At 33.8% G+C, this 21608-nt stretch overlaps 2 protein-coding genes across 2 annotated transcripts; both read left to right on the top strand.

Annotated features, from left to right (window-relative positions):
• The first annotated feature begins 1437 nt into the window (after positions 1-1437).
• LOC7457713 (E3 ubiquitin protein ligase RIN2) lies at positions 1438-9234 on the top strand. The gene is made up of 13 exons (XM_024587221.2): positions 1438-1610; positions 1911-2364; positions 3219-3296; positions 3860-3946; positions 4040-4161; positions 4839-4935; positions 5038-5143; positions 6273-6430; positions 6529-6666; positions 6742-6809; positions 6906-7136; positions 7783-8164; positions 8662-9234. The coding sequence occupies exons 2-13, from the start codon at positions 2125-2127 to the stop codon at positions 8716-8718; spliced, it is 1764 nt and encodes a 587-aa protein (XP_024442989.2). The 5' UTR covers positions 1438-1610; positions 1911-2124; the 3' UTR covers positions 8719-9234.
• Positions 9235-11549: 2315 nt separating this feature from the next.
• LOC18094004 (uncharacterized) lies at positions 11550-13968 on the top strand. The gene is made up of 4 exons (XM_006368154.3): positions 11550-11983; positions 12092-12236; positions 12882-12943; positions 13501-13968. Exons 1-4 carry the CDS (start codon positions 11858-11860, stop codon positions 13672-13674), a joined length of 507 nt encoding a protein of 168 aa, XP_006368216.2. The 5' UTR covers positions 11550-11857; the 3' UTR covers positions 13675-13968.
• The last annotated feature ends 7640 nt before the right edge of the window (positions 13969-21608 follow it).

Raw genomic sequence — 21608 nt, 5'->3', positions numbered from 1 at the left:
TATTTTCTATTGATGGAATAGAAAAGTGAGAAGCTATTCTTATATGACTAGAACAATATTTTTTAACGCTTGCACTGATGGAGTAGATGGAGATACGAGGGAGTTATTATAATGGTGAGATAAATTATTCTCATATATCCTAGAGTTTCGCCAGCCATTGAAATAGCTTTTGGTGAAAGAGAATGAACTAGTTTTTGTTCAGTTTCAACAGATGGTGCCACTATGAAGTCGAGAAAAACTTTATATAAGAATTGATTTTTCCAAGGTTTGTAATCTTGGGCTGATCCGTAAGCTTTCCTGCAAAACAAGTCCCATGTGGGCATAGGGGACACTCCGATGCTTAAGTTATTAAAATATAATAGGAGAAAATAATGTATGGTAAATAGAAAAATAACAGGAAAATGTAAGAGAAGTTATATGTTATATAAACTAATGAGTGGTTGTTTGTGGTTCTATAAATTGTTTGGTGGTTGTTTATGACTCTAGTAGTCGTGAATGGTTATTGTTGGTTCTTGAGATTGTTGGGTGGTTGATGGTCATGTATAAGATTGCATGGCCAAAACTTTAATGGTTTCGTGTAAAGACAAAGAAGTAGGACTTGTTTATTCTTACAAGTAACTGCGGTATTTATACACCCGGTTCTTAAACTTACTTCATGGAGAACAAAAATATTTTTTTAGAAAATTGAATTACTGAATATTGCCATGTTTGCCATTAATGGTGATGTTTGTGGCAAAACTTTCATAGAAAGTTGAGGAGTGTTATGACATGCGCGTCATCGGTGAAGATGTTGGCTAGTTATAGCATTAAAAAATAACTATTGGCTAGAAACGCGGTGCCTGCACTGCATATATAAAGCAATGCAAGATTAAATCAATGCTCGAAATACTAAATTTGTAGCTGTTCCAGCATGACCCCAAACAACTAAGAAACATGTCGCTTGATAGTTGAAATGCTAGTCGTTTGGACCTAGCCTAAACGACCAACATGGCTAATGAGTGCGATGTATACACCAATTTTTTTTTTTTAATTTCTGAATTTTTCTGTATCATTAAGTCCGATATTAAAACATTACCAAAATTCTAGAGGATAGCTTGCCATTAAAAATGACCCGAGAAAGGAACAATATATGGAATGAAAAACAAGAATCTGACGAGCTACCAACCCCTAGGCAAGGACAAAACCGAAACATCATCATTTTATAAAGTCGCAGTACTCCAAGTCTTTGTGAATAGGAAAAAGTAAGTCTTCAATCAAAATTTAAGCTTAGTTTGGATTATACTGATTTTAGAATATTTTTTTACTCAGATAAAAAAACAGAGTACTGGCCACTGGGATCTAAAAATATAATTTACCATACTGTCAACATTTGAAATATCATTTATTAAATAATTGAATAAAAAACAGAGTATATGTAATTATGTATTATGACACATAACTCGACATGAAGCTCTTTATTTCGCCTTTGCTTTCCCGCAGAAGTCCCATCTCCCTCCCCTCGCCCTCTCTTTAAAAAAATAGCCCTTTTTATTATTCTCTCTGCCACCCAGCCCCAGCCCCAGCATCACCACCAACACCAACACTTTCTTCTCCTTATTGGATCAAATCAGGTTCCTTTAACATTTCTCCAATCAATCAAATGATTCTCAATGTCTGTTTTTTAATGTAAATCTAGGTTGTTTTTTTTTTTTTTTTCTTTTTGCCTAATTTTGGTTGTAAGTTTGATTAATTGTAATTGATCCTGTCACACGTGATCATCTTGTTTTATTTAACGTTTCTGTCTAAATAAAAACGGGGTTCGGGATTTTTTTTCTTAATCAAATTGATTTGATGCTGAAAACTGAAAACTCTATGTTCATCTTTTGTTTCAAAATTAATGATTGATTGCTGATTATTTATTTTTTCTGCAGGTTTTTGTGTGTGTGTGTGGGGAGGGGGTTGTAGATCGGTAATATAATATATTGGTTTCTGGCTCGAGTTTCAAGCTAATCGAGTCATTTGATAGTCTTGCTCTTTGTGGTTTAATGTGAAGTTGTGACTGTTGGTTGGGAAGAGGCATGTAATTTAGGTTTTTTTTTTTTTTTGGGAGGTGGGTTTTTGTATTAAGGCTGTTATAGCTTATAAATGGGTGTGAGTTATATAGCGATTTCAGCAGTATGTACGGCTTTGAGTTTTGTGGGTCTTCAATGGTGGACAGAGGTGTCTTTAGATAGATTGAGATCAGATGGTTTGATTGGTGAGAATTTTATCAACTCGGAGAATGTCAACCGCGCGCTTGAGCTTCTGTTCAGTTCTTATGCAACCATTGCATTGTTGGTGAATTTTGTATTCAATGTATTTCTACTACTCAATCTTTGTCTCAAGGTGAGTTCTTTCAACTTTTTCCAAATGGGTTCTGGTTTATAACTATTGATTTTTTAATATTTATCTTCAGAGATTTATGTAGTGACTTGAGCAATTTGTGTAGGAGGATCTACTTAAGTTTTAAGTTCTGACACAAAAATATGGTGAAATACGATTCTTATAAATTTATACTATCATTTTCTACAGTTTGCATGCTTGCTAGGTTGTTATTGCATGTCTAATGGTGTGCATATTGTGTCTAAAGGAACAAGGCTATTGCTTTAGAATAGAAGTTAGCACATAAATTGCTGCCTGAAAGAAATGGGATGCCATCTTGTTCTTGTATGTTTATAAGCAGAATGATAAATTATTGTGCACATAGGATGTTTTCTTTTGGTCTTTTATGATTTATTGCTTAGAGAAATTGAGGGGAGTTTCAAAGTCAGATATGTAACAGGAAGCCCTTCTGATTTGATCACCTTTACTTGCACTACTTGATGTTATGTCCTCGCTGTACTTTTTGCTTCATTCTTTTCCAGTAAAATCTTCTTATTTGAAAAAGAGAGATGAGCTTTATACAAACTCAAGGCTACTGGAACTAGGAAAAGATATTCTTGGAATCCATGGACTGAAAATTTGAATTCAAGCTTCAATATCTTGCAAGTGGCATCACTAACATACCTAGCATTGTTTACATTAATCTTCTATAAGTTTCCTGCCTTTTTTTTTATATAGTGTCTAGCCCATATCAATTGAGCGAAATAGCTCAAATATGGAATTGTGTGTTTGATTCCTCATTGGTTATCATATCGATGAACTTGCTTTCCTTCATAAATATTGCTTTGATGGTTCTTGTTTTGTTGTTGAACATGCAGACTATTTTCTTTGGAGAGTTATATTCTTCTGAAACTCGAAAACTAGTGGAACGTCTTATTAATTATGCTATTTACAAGGTAAGTATCCTCACCAAGTGTCTAGATGGAAAGTGTTTTACTTTTTTATTATTCACCATAGTACTGGACAGGCTACTTCATTCAAACCACTGTATTAGCTCTGTTTGCACTTCGAGTTTGTAGTAATACTTTCTTGGGCCTACAGTCAGGATTTATTGAACAAGCTAAAATAATGAGAAAGAAGGCCGTATAAGACAATTTGATTTTAAGTGTTTGTTCAGCCTTCTTTTTTTCTCCTAATTTTTGCACCACCAACTTCTCAGAGACAAGAATATCTAGCATTTGCTTCTCTTTTTATGTTCCTTTTGCTATTTTTTTCTTTTCTTTTTGAATCATTTGGGCCTGCTGTTATGCAATCTGCCTGTCAAGTTGTAATTTTGGTTAGCAGGCTGGTAAATGTTTTGAATTTGGGAAAAGTATTAGTTCTCATGATGATGATTTGATTGTTGGTTTGGAATAGGGTATCTTTGAATTGAAGTTTGATAAGGCTAGTTAGTCTGTTGAAACTCTGTGTTTGTAGTTCTGTAATTGCTGTATTTTTTTTATTCATGAATATTGTACAGGGAACCTTTCTGCCACTGGTTATTCCACCAACAATTTCTCAAACAGGTCTCTGGTCAATTTGGTTGACTGTTCTATGTTCTTTAAAGGTTGGTGGCACTTGTTTTAATAAAAAAAAAACCTGTCGTTTTAATTTCATCATAGAAGTAATAAAATTGCTGGGATTTTGCATGGTGTTGCAGATGTTTCAAGCACTAGCTAGAGATCGACTTGAACGTTTGAATGCATCTCCTTCTGCAACTCCATGGACATATCTTCGTGTTTATTCAGCATTGTTGCTGGTCCTCTCTGTTGACTTTTTCTGGTATTCTTTGGTAACCTAATCTTGTATTGATAAACATGATTTTGGAAATTCACTTCTTGCCCTTCTTTCTATGATAGTGGCAATAAAGCTCAATGAGAACCTGATCTCATCACTGTTTGAAATATCTGCAATGGGTAGTACAATTTGACTTTTGGTAAAAGCTATAAAAATAATGTACACTTGTGTATCGGACACCATATTGGGAAGTAGAAGACCGGAGCACAGCACCACTTGTTTCAATTAAGAGAGAACGTTTTTCTTTGGCACTGCACATATGAAATTAACTTTCCTTTTGTTTTATTTGTGCTAACCTTGTGTTGGTGGAAATGGATGGGGTGGTTTTGGAGGAGCAGTGGCTGGGAGTGGTCATGATGGTTGACTAACCGAGACAGAGTGGTGGATTAGGTTGCTTAGTTTCTCCGTTTTCCACAAACATTCTGTTCCTAAATTCTGAGCGGGGCCCATGGGGGGCTGCACCTGTATCAGAAACAACTTATCTTTTTGAAATAACAGGTCTATATGGGGAAGGTGATAATATACTAATTCTCACATTTTTCACATGGTCGCATATGAGGGAATTGCTTAACTTGCTTTTTCTGTGGAAGCTGTTTGCATTTGACTCTGTTGATTGAATCATGAGAAAACACTTTATTTCTACAACATTTTGGTGGTTGCAGGATACAGATGTGTTTCGTGATATACAGAAGTACGGGCTCGTCCATGTTTCTGTTGTTGTTCTTTGAGCCTTTCAGTATTGCTTTTGAGACCATGCAAGTAATGTCTCTGAAGAATATATTTTATAGTTTGATACATTAATTTGTTATATAAATCTCAGTGAGACCGTAGCAAATGTTGACAAGGTTATATTCTCTTTAGGCTATGCTGGTTCATGGATTTCAGTTGCTTGAGATTTGGTTCCATCATTCGGCTGGGAATAGCACAAATTGCCAAAGGTTCAAGTTTTTTGATGCAATGAGAGCAGGTACTTCCTGAACTTTTATTCTGCTATATGAATGCCAGTATCTTAGATTGAATTGGTTGGCTGGCTGCAGTTTTTTTTAATATGGCCAGTATACTACAGAGGGCAATTTACCTTGGAGACCAGGCACAATGTAAAGAAGCTGCCTGAACAAAGTCAATTTCCAAAATGCAATGCTAAATATTTCAACCTAAAAATTCAACACTTATTGTAGAAATCTAAAACAGTGAAGTGCAAGCTTTGTTATGCCGAAACCTATATCTTAAGTTAGCAACACTTCTAAATGCCACTTCTTCCCGTCGCATCCGTCTTCAGGACGATCTAGTCACACAGTTTCACGTCTTAGTGAGTGCAGTATTTCCCCCCTCCTGCTTGTTGAAAGCTAAAAAAGTATAACTCATTCGAGAGAACTTGGTGGTCTTAAGAAAGGTTCGGGTGGGGGGTTCTCTTAAGAATAAAGAGGATGAATAGAAGATAATTCATCTTCATGCTAACAGAAGAGCGGATCCAATACCAAGATGAAACATAATCATGTGTATTTTCTGTTTGCCCTAAAGACGAAGCATTGCTCAATTGCATAAAGTTTGTAGTGTGCAATTACATTGTTTGTGAATGTGAGGGACTGGTACAAGAAATAGAATTTTTAGGGGGGGATGCATTTTATCTGCACTTCACACTTGTTGTCCAGTGACTTTTGTCTTCTCTTGAAATCACATGGATATGTGTGTTATTACAAAATGAACAAATGGAAAGTTCTATATAGTGTAACGGATAGTGTATATGTATGAATAGTTAACAATTAATGATCAAAAGTTGATCAAGGACAAAAATTGGTCACCTAGCTTAAAGATCTTAATTGAAAACAATAAAGCACATTTTTTAAGTGCTTAGCTCTTCGATGAAAAGAGTGCTCCTTTTTTTGCTTAGACCGTATGCAAATCAATGCCCTTTGCCACAAAGTAAAAATTGCTTCTTCCATGGTCTTCAAATTGTGTGCTATAAGGGTACTTTAGATATGATTTTAATGAATCTGGTTGGTAGTCCTATTTTATATACTAGCTAGTTTATTCAACTTTACCATGCTTCTAGTGGATGAATGTGATGGCATTTTCCTGATTGAGTGTGACTGCAGGTTCATTGTTGGAGTGGAAAGGCGTTCTTATCCGGAACTTGGGTTTTTCGCTAGACATGGCAACCTTATTAATGGCACTTGGTCATTATGTGTATATATGGTGGCTTCATGGTGTGGCATTTCATCTTGTGGATGCAGTTCTCTTTTTGAATATACGTGTATGTATTTTGTTCCTCTTTTTATTTGGAACCGTTTAAAATGAATGAATTTATTTATTTTGACACACTGATTTGATGTATTCTGGTAATTTGAGCAGGCATTGCTAAGCGCTATCATAAAGCGTATAAAAGGATTCATCAAGCTTAGAATAGCTTTAGGTGCCCTTCACGCAGCACTTCCTGATGCAACATCTGAAGAGCTACGAGCATATGATGATGAATGTGCTATCTGTAGGGTATGCTTGCTCATTTCTGCTTCCTTTTTAGTTTTCCATTGGATTGTTTAGTGTAATGAATTTTGCAAATGACAGGAACCTATGGCTAAGGCCAAAAGGCTACATTGCAGTCACATATTTCATCTTGTTTGCTTGAGATCTTGGTATGGCTTCGAATCTTTTCGCTTATGTGCACTTTTCTTTGACAATTCAGCGTGTATGATGCTCAATAAATGCTGAATATTGCTCAATAATGCCAGGTTGGATCAGGGTTTAAATGAGATATACTCATGCCCCACTTGTCGGAAGCCACTTTTTGTAGACAGGCCTGAAAATGAAGCAAGTACTCATACTGGAGAAGCTCTAACAGATGAACAACTTGCTCATCAAATAAATGAAGGACGTGATCGGCAAAACACTCCAGGTCATGTGCTGTCTGCTGGAGTATTCCCTAACCAGATTCGGAACTCTATGGAAGGCAGCCCTTGGAGGTAAGAGACCCTTGCCTTCGATCATCAGTCTTTCTTGATTGCCTAGAAATGAGTACAGATTGCTTCTTCTAGCTGAAAAATAATCACCCTCCTCCCTTTTAAGATGGCTGTGGAATTTCTGAAATTAAGAGCCAGTGGACCTTCTGCTATTTAGCAATGGTTAGTCTGTTACCTAGAAGTAGCTCCTTTGTGATAACTAAGGAATTCTAGCTTCTTTGGAAATCTTGAATGGAGATTTGCTCGGGGTATGACTCTGTGGCAACTCTTTAGCTGACTGGCTGTCATATTCTATTAGATCTTATGGTCATGTTTAAGTTGACTTTAACCAAACATCATGCTTTAGAAAACAGAAAAAGTAAATTCCAACACATGCATGTTTCCTTCTACCTAAAGAGGTAGATGGAGGCAAAAGAGATGGTACACTTTAGAGTTCAGATAACCTGGAATGGTGACTCAAGTTTTAAATCCTAATCTGTAATTGGCTCAAATTGCAGTTTCAAACATCTAACTTAGTCTGTCTAATCTTTTATAAAAAGCATTCAATCTTAAGTGAAATGGCAAATGGTCATTGCATAGATTGTGATTTCAAATATTGGTGTCACTTTTTCCATAAACGATTGTGATCTCCCTCTTTCTTGTACCATAGAAGTGCAGGGTTGGATTCAAGTTGGCTACCCACTTGGCCCAGCCAGGGTGGAGATGGGGCTGGTCCCTCAACAGCTATGAGATCTGTTGGATTGGGTAGGGTTCAGATGATGATGAGGCATCTTGCATCTGTGGGAGAAACTTATGCACAAACTGCCCTTGAAGATGCTGCTTGGAGCCTTTGGCCAACGAATCCATCTCACGCTACTCCATCTACCTCTTTCATCCCTCCTGCTGCTGGTGGAAGACGCCCTGGTGGCACTGGTGGTTTACATGTGAGCACCACATCACGCACCACAAATGACAACATAGCAAACATACTTGCCATGGCTGAGACAGTGCGGGAGGTTTTGCCCCACATCCCGGATGAGTTGATACTCCAGGTACTGTTTGGATTTACTTTTGTTAACATGTCCCTAGGCTATTCATTTGTTCCTTGTCTTGTGTGTGCTTTTGTGTGGTTAGTTATGAAGTATGTCTGTGAAGTAAGTTGTCACTTGTCATTATCATTTCCTATCATTTTCCTTGCGTGTTTCTTTTTCTTTTTTTCTTTTTGTACTGATTTCCTCGTCTTCTGCATTGCTTCACTACTTGTGATGATCCTATGCAACACATCTCCATTCTGTTGCTAGTCTTCAGTACTGTAGTGTTAGATGTTTGCTCTGGAAACCTGTTCACAAGATTGAATGTTGACTTAAAAGGATTAGGGTTGGTGCATTTTCATTCATATGAATTAGGAGATGGGATTTATAGTGGAAAATATTTTCTGGACTCCCAACTTTTTTGGTATTCATGTATTACATGTCGAAGCAATTCATTTTCTTAATGTAGTATTCTATGGTTTGTTTAATTAAGAATCCAACGCATCAAAACTTTGCAGGACTTGCAGCGAACAAATTCTGCTACTGTTACTGTAAATAATCTCCTGCAAAGGTGAGATGAATATTCTGTAATGGTTTCATGTGCTCATTAGTCAACCTTGTCCTTCCATATACTGAGTATCTCTGACGGTTTGGGTTGAGCACGACTTTGCCAATGACCCCAGACCGCTCTTTACCCTTTCAATTACCCATAAGCTTCAATATATGTACCAAGGCATTTGTACTTGAGATGGAAAAGAAAGGGGAGGAAGAAGGCACAATTTAGTGTTAGTTTCTCGGTTTCATGTGGAAAAATAAATTACGATACATATAAATAGATGGGCAGGTTGAGGTAGGTGTATGTGTTAGGAGCCTGAAGAGAATTTACCACATCAAGTCAATTTACTCCAAGCTACAAAGGATGCGGCTGCACTGCTCTGTTCTGCATACATAGTGTACAATTATATGAATAAAGTGTATTGTTTGATCTGAGTAGCTCCGGTTAGATTCTGAGGAAACTAATGATTTACTTCTAAAGCATCTCATCAATTGCTAGTTTTCAATCGAAATATTGCAGCCAGTTGTGTTTAGCATCCGCATAGTTCTTTGTTGATGAAATTGTCTGCAATTCATAAAATACTGTTTCATGTTGTCTGCCTCTGCCCTATGCAACACCCAATAACAAATGGTTGTCTTCCAAATCCATTATTCACTTGATTTCTGTCCGAGTAAAGCAGTCGGTTCTTTAAAAGGATTTGACATCTACTGAATAATCATGGAATGGACCTGCAGATTGTAGAGACCTTTGTTCAGTGAGGTTCCCGTGAGAGCCACCTGTAAATTTACTTGTGGTTCAAATGATGGATTATGAGTTTTCCTTTGGCTTTGCTTTGACTGTGTGCAACTTCCACATGATACACACAAACACACACCCCCAACTGTTTAAAAATTTTGGTCAATTTCTCAAATTTAGAATGTGTATGGGAATTTTTGTTTATTGAAATGTTTTTTAAGAAATATATTAAAATAATTTTTGTTATTTAAAAAAAAATTATTTTTGATATTAACATATTAAAATAATTAAAAAAAAAGATTTTTTGAGAACATGGTCATGCAATAATAAACACTGTTATTAGCATAAATAATTGGGCCAGCTTTTTTAAATTCGAAGTCATTTGAGAATTTATCCTTCAATAAAAAAAAAAAAAGAAGTTAGAATTTTTGTCCACTTAAAGCTCAGTCATTCTATTAGATTTTGTAGGTTTGCGTCCATTACTTGGCGTTTAAAAATCACTAATTGTTCCTTTACCATTGAAATTTGATCCAAATATTCAACCCTCCACAAACAATTTAGCCATTTACCTTTAATTTTTGGTTCCTTTAAACCTCCCATCCATTTTTACAAGTGAAAGTCACATGATCTGTGCACAAATTGATCTAAAACCTTGATTTATTTACTTATTTCTGAAGTCTTAGATGAATTTGCCTTTTGAGCATAAATAATAAAAAATATATTTAAAAAGGTAATAAAAGTATCTATAAAAAATAAAAAATAAATAACTCTTCTTTTCATAAAAATTGAAAAAGAAAAATATTTCAATTTTTGGCTTTTTGTTTTTTTACAATTTAATTTATTGTTTTAAAAAATTATTTTTATTTTAAGTCATGCGCGTGGCACTTACCTAGACTTTGATTTGGTCAGTTGATGCCTCGTATCCAATCTAGCAAAAAAATGGATGGGTAGTTTAAAGTAATATATATATGTATGTATATGAAAGTAAAGGGTTTAATATGATCAAATTGTTTGTAGAGGGGTTGGGTTTGATCAAATTTCAATAGTAGAGAGATAAATGGTGATTTTCAAACCTTAATTAATGAGCATATCCTCACAAAATCTAATAAAATCATCCAATTTCAAATTGATGAAAGTTGTAGGAGGTGAATTCTGATTTTTCTTTCCTTACAAAATGATTTAATTTTTTTTTTTTTCTAATCAAGCGTCGAGCAATTACATTAAATGAATCCTAAGAGGTGTAGCTAGCTCAACTAGTTAAATTCTAGATTTGTTCCCTATAAATCACCAGTTCGAGTTCTACAAACCTCATGGCCACTGAAAGTTTACATGGTCGTTAACTTCATGGCCCGTGAGATTAATCGAGATACACACAAGCTGACCCGGACACCCACATTAATCTAAAAACAAAATTTACATTAAACGAGGTAAAAACAGGCCACAGATCACTCCTAATTTCCCGAGCTTTATAATACCTTATATGGCCGGAGCTTTGCATGTAATGGAAGTTGATTGTTATGGGGTAACCTTCGAAGCACTTCGAGAGACAACCAACCTTTTCAATGCCTGTATAATTTATTGCCACATTAATGCAGTTAAAGTAAAATATTTGCATGCAAATTTCTAGAACGGTAACGTCAAGGTAACATGGTGGGCAAGAGCTCCAAACACGGAGCCACGGGCATGAGACCAGACGACAAGATTTGGTGTTATTGGGTAATTAGGAAATTAACAAATGCGCAGGCTCATCTGCTCTGTAGCTTTGAAATCCTAACATTTTGTTCTCTTTTGACTTCCTCCACTTGCATGCACATATCTTGCTTCTCCCATGGTAATTAATATTCTTTTACTCGTATGGCGACATTATAGCTCTGTGTTTTACTTATTTATTTTTTCATTTTATATATTAGTTCGTTTAATTATTAATCTAGATGTCGGAGAAAATTAATCGATCACCAGTTGCTTAAAACTACACTAGGGACTAGCTCATTTACGGAGAAAATAATGGGTGACGATTAGTTTAATAAGCAAAGTCAGTACCATACGGGAATAAATCAAGAAAAAAGTGAAAAATTTGCAGCCTTTTTTTCTCTCCTGATATGTTGTTCTTCCATTCTCTTAGAAGAGAGAAGCCCACTGTGGTTTGGAGGTCCCTTGCTGAGAAAATGACTGGTTAGATTAGGGGGACAAGGCCACCATACCCTAAATTTCCTTCTCATGAGTCTCATCATATCGGTGTACTCAGATTCCCTTCTCATACGTCTCTGCTTGGCCCCACAAAATTAACCCTTTTGAATACAAATATAAATAGCAACATATATAGTCTTCTACATCCCATCACATATAATATCTCGAGCACTTCTTAATCACCTCCCACACACTAATTAACTGTATCTTTCTAGTTTCTTGTCTCTCTACGAATCATGCACTCCTTCAAATCCTCACTTTTCATTTTTCTCTTGTCTCTTTCCATGCACGCAATATGTAATGCTCGAAATATTGGGGTGGTGAACGAGGGTTTTCATGCAAAAGTCTTGTTCTCTGCCAAGGTTGGTATCCTGAACTTCCATTACCACATATGTCGTGGATTCTTTGATTAGATATTGCCTTCGCCTTCTGTGCGTGTAATTTTATTTTTTTGGGCCTGGTGCATGCAGGTTGGAGAGAAAGTTGAACACAGCACAGATACAGTTCATGGAACTAATGATAGAGAGGGCGCCATCCGTGGAAAGAGTAGTGCTCCTGGTGCTGCAATTATGACTCGAGAATCAAAGGATTCAAAGGCTATCACCAAAAGTTCAGGTCATGATCAAAATCCCATCAAGCCTCTTGTTTCAGTTTCTTGGTATGCGCCTCACAAGAACCACCGTCAAATTGCTGGGTTTCACTCAGATTAATTATGCTATGCCTAGCCAGAACACGAACACCTTCTCATAACTGATCAATTCCCTCTTTAACACTTACATTATGCATTTATGCCCACAATTTCTTTATCTGATAACGAAGTTATCCAAAATATATAGCCCATATACTTCTCTCCGAGACACTGGCAATTTTTTAATCCAAGACACGCACCGATTCCATACAGCTCGAGCAAGTCCTTAACCAACACAGCATTTTTGTCCTTACAAATTTGAGAAGCTACTTTTCTTTATGAAGCTATTCTACTATATATATTTACCTTTTTGAGATTTTATTATACTAATTAAGAATGTAGTAATTAAGTAAGATTGTTATTTTACTACTGCTCTTCGCCTTGCTATAACTACAGCCAGTATCCCAGTATATTAATTGCTTAGTTTCTCACCCAGTTTTGGACGGAAAAATCTTCTATATGATCCATTATTGTCTCTCATGCTGTTTGTTTGATCTTCTTATAGTCATTAATTAGTTGTATCAATTACGTTTTCAAACAGTACTATTTTCTGATAGGGATGGAACATGCAGGTATTCAGATTCTTAAGTCTCTTAACGGCCTTGTGGTATCGCTTAAGGCAATGAATATAGAGGTAATGATACTTAATGCTTTTGACGTTATTTATATATATGCCTAGGGCAGTAAAAAAAGTGAGCAGGTGCTCCTGAACCATCACTTTCATCTTGTCCGTGATGAGAGTGAGAAGGGAAATTGATCAATGCATGATTATCTACAGGTGCCTCTAAGCATTAGTGGGGCTACATTGCATGAAGCAGTAAAGTACTTTTGAAATAAAATCTGTGCTGTGTGCAAACTGTATAGCACAAGTTTTGTTATCAATTTTGGTGTCTGATGTGGCTATCTTGGCTACTAAAAATGGTTTTTGATAAACTTCATTCATAGAAAAGGAAAAAGGAAGAAGAACTCAATAGTCATCATCATCATCATATATATACTGATCAATCATATTCACCGAGAAATTGATCAGCGACCTCTCACAATAATTGATATTTACTGATTACTGTGTTAGAGATATAAAATTGATCATCATTGAAGTTGTGATCACATATTTTGAAGAATGAAACCAAGGAAATGTGCCACACCAAAATATATATATAACATGGAGATTATGATGTGTTGTTCATGTAGGGATATTCAACAAGGCGAGCACTATCAGTAGCAGGATTTGGTTCCAATAATGTCAAGAAAGCCATGGAATCCGGTGAGAACGAAGTAGAAGAGGATGCTGAGGTGATAGATTATGAACCACCACATCGGACGCCACCAATTCACAATAGAAAAACCTTAGTTATAGCTGTCTAATATAGTATTTCATGAAAACGAAATTAATGGTCTCTACAACTTTGACTACACACACCACCACACACTCTCTTTGGTATAGGAAACAGAAGGTTCTTAGATTGAAAAAGATTTAAGTAGAAGCAAGCATGCATGAAGGATGAACAATTAGCATTGGCCAGGATATATATATATATATATATATATATATATATATATATATATATATATATAGATGGGTATTGCATACGGATGGCTTAGTACGTAGGGAACCCTCAATGTTGTAATAATATTTGTTCTTATCTTTTGGTTCTCATGAAGTGGGATATATATTCCATCTTATCTTCTTCTTCTTCTTCTTCTCCTGTCATTGATTTGAAAATTAATAAATCTCATGAGCTCATTAATTGTTTTAAAAAAAATGGTGACCAACGGCGAAAATGTGATAATTAAGTAGTGCTTTTGAGTGTCCGTACATTACGTTAAGGGATGTTTGTGATCTAGATATTCGTTGCTAGCAAGAGCTCATATGCTTTCAATTCGCAAAAAAAAAATTATCTGACCACTAATTAATTATATAATTATAGTAATCGCCAATTAAACCACCTTGTAATTATATCTATAAAACTACAATAAAAGTAAGAAAGAGCAATATTATATATATTTGAGAGAAAAAATCTAAAAACTGTTGTGACAAATTATTCTTGTTGTACGTACGTAGAAAAACTAAATACAATATAGTTTATTATACAACATTCAAGAACTAAAAAATACACGAATTAAACATTAATTATGGACCGATAAATGAATGCAATTATGAATATTCATGAACCAAACCAACATTCCATTCTTAACAGATGGTTGCGTAATTAATAAATGGTTTTTAAAATAAAATAAAGCTATTAGTTTTCTCAATTATAATGAAATAAAAAAAGAACAGATCATACACGTAGAGGGATCCAGTCGTGTAGTCCAAGACTCATTTTGTACTTTTATAAACATATATATATACAATCAAGAATCCTAGAATAAATGTCAAAAAATGTTTTCTTCATCAGCGATTATAGATAATTTTGATTCATGGTATCTTTTTTTAACAGTAGATTGAACAGTGGACTAACCAAGAAACATTTCACTTTTGCTTGACATGTAAATGTAGCCGTCGTACTTCATAATAGCAGAGTCCAGATCATGCAAAGTCTGCAATCTCAAGTTGAGTTACAGATTTGTTCCCCTACTAAAGAGAAAAAGAAAACGAAAAAGATCTTTGGCCCCAGGCCACTCCCCACTCTCCTCCCAGTGCCCTCCATTCCCAGCCCTGGTGGGTGGTTTGTGCCTTTCAGTTACTGATAGGATCGATGAAGACTTAAAATAAGATATAAGAGTTATTCCATGAACCCTCTCACAAGTCATAATATTAGAGGCACCGTCAATTTGAAGGCCTGATTTATGAAGCCTTGTTCAGAAGCAATTGGCAAGAGGAGAGGTAGGCTGCTACGAGAGATCAAAAATGGTCTCGCCTAGCTCCATACAACTTATAATATTATGGTAGGTCTAATTCACCTAGCTAGCTGGTAATTTTATAACCTTCAGGGCAACGATGAATTGTTTCGATAATTAACCTTAATTATTTTTTCTCCTTGAAGTCAATATTGCTTGTTAATCATCACCTAGCTAGCAAGCTCGTCTTTTTATGGATGAGAGCTATATATAGCCACATTAATTCATAACCAAGAAAGGCATTAAATTTAATGATTTGAAAGTCACTTTTCAAACTTTGCTCAAATGTGATTTGAGGTCATGGAACATAAGAACACGCATCAGTTATACTTAGAACAGAGATCCAACTTTTAATCCCCTCGTCTAGAAAATCAACTATTAATTTATACAAGCAGAAATCGTAATTTCTTAAAAACTTTAAGTACAGTAGAAGAAACTAACTTGTGGTCATTTGTCTAGTACTGCTATTCTAGTTTCATAATTAAACAATTTATCTATAATTGACTATAAACTAAAAAAATAGGGTGGTTTTACTTTACTCATTCTAGAAAAATATTATTTATTGGAATAATGTATATTGTTTGTTTTAACCTTTGATTTTTTTTAATTTTAATCTTTAATATTATATTTATTTTTTATTGAGTTATCACACTCTTATAACACGAATTATAGATTTGACAAGTTAACTCAATTGACTCAAGTTTTTTTTTTATTAAATCTTCTTTTTTAATTTTATCTTTTAATATTAAATTGATTGGAAATTAAATTTTATTATTTATTTTATTTACTTTCTATTATATTATTTTTGTTTTATAATTCAAAAATAGTATTCTCAAGAAAACCATCTTATAATTAAATTGAACATAACCCGCGGTGTAGCGCGGTTGAATTACCTAAGTAGTAGACTATACATACTCATGGGTTTCTGAACTCGGGGAATGTAGGGTTAGACTAACGATAGCTTCTTAAAGGAACAGGACAGCAGGATGGTTATCATTTCAAGAGTGTCTCCGACCCAGACAAATCTTAATCAGTTGTAATAGCACAGTAGGTAGCCCTATTACAAAAATCAAGGCAAAAAAGTGGAAGCACTATGTTTTAGAAAGTTTGAACAATCAAACTTTAATAAATACATGCTCAAATCCCCAAGAGAAGTTTCGATGCCGAACATATGCAAAGTGACAAACTTGAGATGGTGAAGAAAATCACATCAAGCTAGAAACATCGGAGATGGAATTAGCACGCCGTAATTTACTCGAGCTAGACATGCCACAGTAAATCTTGGGGGTTGCGACCAAATTATGCTGGCATTTCAAGAGACAATGCCATCATTTATCGTGACAAATCGTGACTTATAAGCTCACTGAACTAGAAGAGTTTTCTTATGTAATACATGAATCTTCTCGAGGATACTTTACTCTAGCTAGGAATGTTATTGGGTGGCGCAAGTCATGTCACTAGCTAAGATTCAAATTCTTACATGGATGTTCATGAGAATTTAAATTAGTTGATATAATTAATGAGTCATAATACACTATCATCAGCTATTATAATAAATTTACATGTGATTGGTTTGATTCATACGAATCTGATGTATATATATTAATGATTTATAGTAAAAAATATTTTTTGAGAAATTATTTTTTTTATTTTAGTTTAACGTGGGAGACGGGCCAGCTTGCGCGCACCTCGACTAATCTCACGGGTCCTAAAGTTAACGACCATGTAAGGCTCCAGTGGCCATCATATGAGCAATCACAGGGCTCGAACCTGAGACCACAAAGAGAATAAACCTCTTGATTCCAAGTTCTTATAACTGAGCCACCACCTAGATAGCTCAACCGAAGATGAAGGGTTTTTTCCCCATCAATGCACAAAAAAAAACACGTGAAAGGCAAGAATAAGGCTGGACAAAAGGGATAAAGATGGTTAGTTTAAGGTTTAAACTAACTAGTTTGTTAATAAGTCATCGATAACTAATTAATCTGCAGGATGGAACTATTTGTTAGAATTAATTTATGGACAGCAATTAGGGATAGCGATGAGCAAATTTTGGGCCGACAATACATTGTCTAACTTTATCCCATACATAATGGGAGAAATTGCTCGAAAGAGTTTTATTTCTACATTAGATTCGGAATAGGATAGAAATTCACTGCAAACAACTGTTAATATATATATATATATATATATATATATATATGTATGTATGTATGTATGTATGTTTGTATCTGTGTGTGTGTGTATGAAAAGGTTTAGTTGTGTAATTAATATCAAAATAAATATTGCTTTTAGTGTGTAATTAATTTTAACTCAAATCTAACAGCTAATCTATCTTGAAATTAAATTTAATTATTAGTAAAAAAAAAAGACTACAATTAATTATTTTGAAAATGAAAAGATATAATTAAATTAAGGAATAAAAAAAAAGTAGCAACAATATTTATTTTAATTTTAGGCAAGCCCATGTACTTTATCCAAGTTCTAGCCCACCTCTTTTAACGCAAAAACTCAATTGTTATATAAGATAGTTATGTCAAATAATCATCTCAACTCAATAGCTTAAACTTTAGGTGATGTTCCAAGATATGATTTATATTATTCTCTAACACACCTCCTCAAGTGAAAGCCTTTTTAACTTGAAACTTGCACGGGTCCATGTTACCTTGTGTTTAATTTTTATCAAATAAATAGGGATGGTGAGATTCGAACTCGTGACCGCTTGGTCATCAAGGCTCTGATACCACGTCAAAGAATCATCTAAACCCAATAACTTAAGTTTTTAAGTAAGACCTCAAGATAAGATTTATATTATTCTCTAACAAGTTCTCCGTCTTTTCACGATTTAATTCGAGTTTAATGAATATTAATTTGAATGAATATTTTTTTATGGATAATTATTTTATTCAATAAGTAATAAATATTATCAAATTTAACCATATATATATAATCAAATATAATATATAAATATCTTAATATTTGCGTATTACACATACATATATGTATGTGTGTGTGTAATATTTATAATTTTTTAGATAATGAATGTATAAGTAGGTACATAAAATCCAAGAAATATAATATGAATATTTAATTTGTTATCTGTTAAATAATAAAATATAAAAAAGGGAGAAACCCGACCCGGTGCTATCCGTCCCATCTTCCAACCTCATGATAAAAAAGGCCTACCTTTCCCTTTTATCAAAGTGTTGGATATGTTAATAAACGTGGGAGCCCATGGCCCAATGGCCAATCCCAAGAACTGGGCCTCAAGCCTCTGAGTAGGTCGCTGGCAAATCTAAAACAAAACATTCAAGAGAAAGTGCAGTCTTAATTTATTTTATGTTCTATAACTGAAATTTTAGCTTCTAATTTTATTATATTGACTACTGTAGTGATGATACTAGCTACCCGCGGGTTTAATTTTTTAATTTTAATATTTTATCTATTATTTATTGGGTAAAAAATTTATATATTAATACAATATCCATCGTATTTCAATATATATATATATATATATTGTACTAAAAAAAGTAATAATATTAATATTATATTCATTATTTATCGGATAAGATTACTATCTAAACAATATTTTTATTAAAGCTCATCGAGATTCGGATCAAATTGCCATTAATGCTGCTTACTTACTTACAGCAAGAAAGAGACGGGCGGGCATGGTGCTGCAACCGTCTTCAAAACCAACTTCATAACGTACCAGTTCTGCTGTCTTATTAATTTAATTTAAACGGATTGATCGAAAGGAATTCAGTGGCTTACATAAGAAATAGAAGCGACATGTACCTTCTTAATCATAACTAGAGGATCGTAGCCCTTAGGGCTTCAGTACATATTGCAGGCACATGGTGGGGCTCACCACGAACAATCAATGGCCTCCCGCATCTTGTTCTTGGGGTTTTATAATTTGCAGCTCTCCCACTCTTGTTTAAATGGGCCTGGTGAAAAGGACTTGTTGTTTTTCTCTAGGGTTAAAGTTAAGAGTTTTGCTGACAATCTTCCTGCTGGACATTAAAGTTGTTTATTTCTCAAGGAAGAAAAAAACAGAGAGCGATGACAAGAAGAACATCAGAGAGTTGACTGGATCCTGATTTATACAGGTATTGATCTTGACTTGTACAATGGCACATGTACATTGTACAGAGCACTTCAATTAAACCACTGGTTTTGGACAGAACACGCAGACATCAAATCAAAGGTTCTAGATCGAAATATACAATAGATAAAAAAAACCTTACTAAGCTAAACCTGTTAATTACTTGAATATTCAGGTCTTGAGAAACGGTCCAAATCTGCATATTATAAATAAGTGCTTATAAGAAATAACCTTTGTATTACCTAATAAATTGAGTCCTAATCATGGATTGATTAATATATATATCCTCGTTTTTTTTCAAATGTCAAATGTTATCTATTTGTTCATCATCTAAAATATTCATCTTGCAAGTGTCTAATGATCCACGATGGGAGAGGGTGTGATTTGTTTGAAGCAAAATTTGTCAATTCCCTTCTCTAGAAAGTTACAGGAATGTTTAAAATATAGTGATTTTTTTAAAATTATTTTTAACATTATCCCATCAAAACAAATCAAAAAATATAAAATTAATTAAAAAATTATTTTTTTAGAAATATCTAACGTAATTACAAACCTCCCATGAGTTTGCAATCTTGCGTATATTCTTATAGGATATTCGAATTCGGGTCGGTCCCGCCTTCATTCATGAATCTAATTGTTCCAAGGACGCAAGAGTATGAAAGTGAATGGTCATATGATTTTCTGTTTATAATAATTAAACTCATGTTGGGCTACAAAACCGTAATTTGAAGGCTTATTAGAGATGTTAATTAAGTGCATATGCTCATTACATTACTCCAAACCTATTCTCATGAAATATTTTCTTATTGATGTACTGATGCATGCCTGGATGGTTGATTTAATTTTTATATTTATTTATATATATATTGTCATGTATCTCTCGTTCTCTCTTTTCCTTTATTTAATATTCGTAATTCTATGATGTTTGGCCTTGCGAATAAATGTGTAAAAAAAACGAGAATAGTGAGAATAATATTATTTTATATTTAATTTTTATTAAATAAATAGAGATTGTGAAATTAAGTTGTTAGGTAAGGTCTCAGGATATGATTTGTATTATTCTCTAACACACCCCCTCAAATGGGCTTAATTTTGTTAGATGAGGTCTTAGAATATGATTTATATTATTCTCTAACAAAAAAGATATATTCTCTTCTTTTATTTTTTAGTTCAAATTTTAAGATAATTAGTTATTTTTATTAATTTATTAACTAAATTAGAACTTTAATACATAATATTTATTCCTGTTATGTAAAAGCTAATTATTAGTAGCTGTATTAATTGTTTTCTTTTTAAAATCTATTAATTACTATTTGTATTTCCTTTTCTATAATTAGCCGCACGTTAATCAGTTATTATTTTTTTCTAATTTCCAGTTTTCTTTTTTTTTATCTGTATTTTTATCCAATAATTAGACGCAATATATTTCTATTCAACATTGACGAATTTTATATCTGGAAATTTTTATCCTATCATGATATAATTATAAAAAAATAATAAATTCTAATTTTAAACTGTCAAAACATTGATATTTTTTCCTAAATCCTAAAATATTTACCCCCTGGTTTTTAATTGCCCATGGTCCGTTGTAGCTTGTAGGCTTGAGGAAGCCTTGACGAATGACCTATTTGAAATGGGCTTGTTAGGTAAAGAAATTTTATACGAGGTACCATTTTGCAATTTTGTATACTTTCTCTTTTCACAACTTGTTTTGCACTATTATAAAGTCCAATACGGTCGGTGGTTGAATCTAGAGCCTATCGCGGTCAATGTTGAAAAAAAACAAGGAAATGAATTGACTTTGTTTAACCTGGTTAAAAAACGTAGACTGACCACCAATCCAATTAACCCAAATAAAAACAAGTAAAAAACCGTTGGTTTTTTTAAAAGAAAAAACTTAGCTAAAACGGCATAATTTTGATCATTAGAAATTGTTTTTTGAGTTAATCATGCTTTACCTTCTCCGACTGGTAAACTAGTAGTTGCTTTCAGTCAATTTTATATTGATTTTTTAAATTATTTGGTTGTTTAAGAGTGTGATAGCGGTTGTTTTTCAAGGTGTTTTCTCGTTCGGAAATGCATTTAAATACTTTTTTTATTTCTTAAAAATTATTTTTTATATCAGCACATCAAAAAGATCAAAAAAAATATAAGATATTAATTTTAAGCAAAAAATATTTAAAATTTAAAAAAATATTATTTGGAACGCAATTTTATTTCGGTCTTATGACTCGTGTTATCGGTTTAACGGGTTAACCTGCCGACTTAATTTTTTTCATTTTTTCACTGATATGTTTTTCAATTTTGTTCTTCAAAATTAAATTGATTAGGAATTAGATTTTGTGATTTT

Source organism: Populus trichocarpa, chromosome 1, assembly GCF_000002775.5.
Source record: "Populus trichocarpa isolate Nisqually-1 chromosome 1, P.trichocarpa_v4.1, whole genome shotgun sequence".
NCBI lineage: Eukaryota > Viridiplantae > Streptophyta > Magnoliopsida > Malpighiales > Salicaceae > Populus > Populus trichocarpa.
The sequence above is the reverse complement of the archived record's forward strand: the minus strand, read 5'-3'. Positions and strand labels throughout refer to the sequence as shown.

Coding starts and splice junctions, on each gene's coding strand:
- LOC7457713 (XM_024587221.2), top strand. CDS start 2,125: ATGGGTGTGAGTTATATAGCGATTTCAGCAGTATGTACGGCTTTGAGT. Junction 2,365..3,218: donor TACTCAATCTTTGTCTCAAG/GTGAGTTCTTTC, acceptor TTGAACATGCAG/ACTATTTTCTTTGGAGAGTT. Junction 4,936..5,037: donor TTGCTTTTGAGACCATGCAA/GTAATGTCTCTG, acceptor TATTCTCTTTAG/GCTATGCTGGTTCATGGATT.
- LOC18094004 (XM_006368154.3), top strand. CDS start 11,858: ATGCACTCCTTCAAATCCTCACTTTTCATTTTTCTCTTGTCTCTTTCC. Junction 11,984..12,091: donor AAGTCTTGTTCTCTGCCAAG/GTTGGTATCCTG, acceptor TGGTGCATGCAG/GTTGGAGAGAAAGTTGAACA. Junction 12,237..12,881: donor GGCTATCACCAAAAGTTCAG/GTCATGATCAAA, acceptor TGGAACATGCAG/GTATTCAGATTCTTAAGTCT.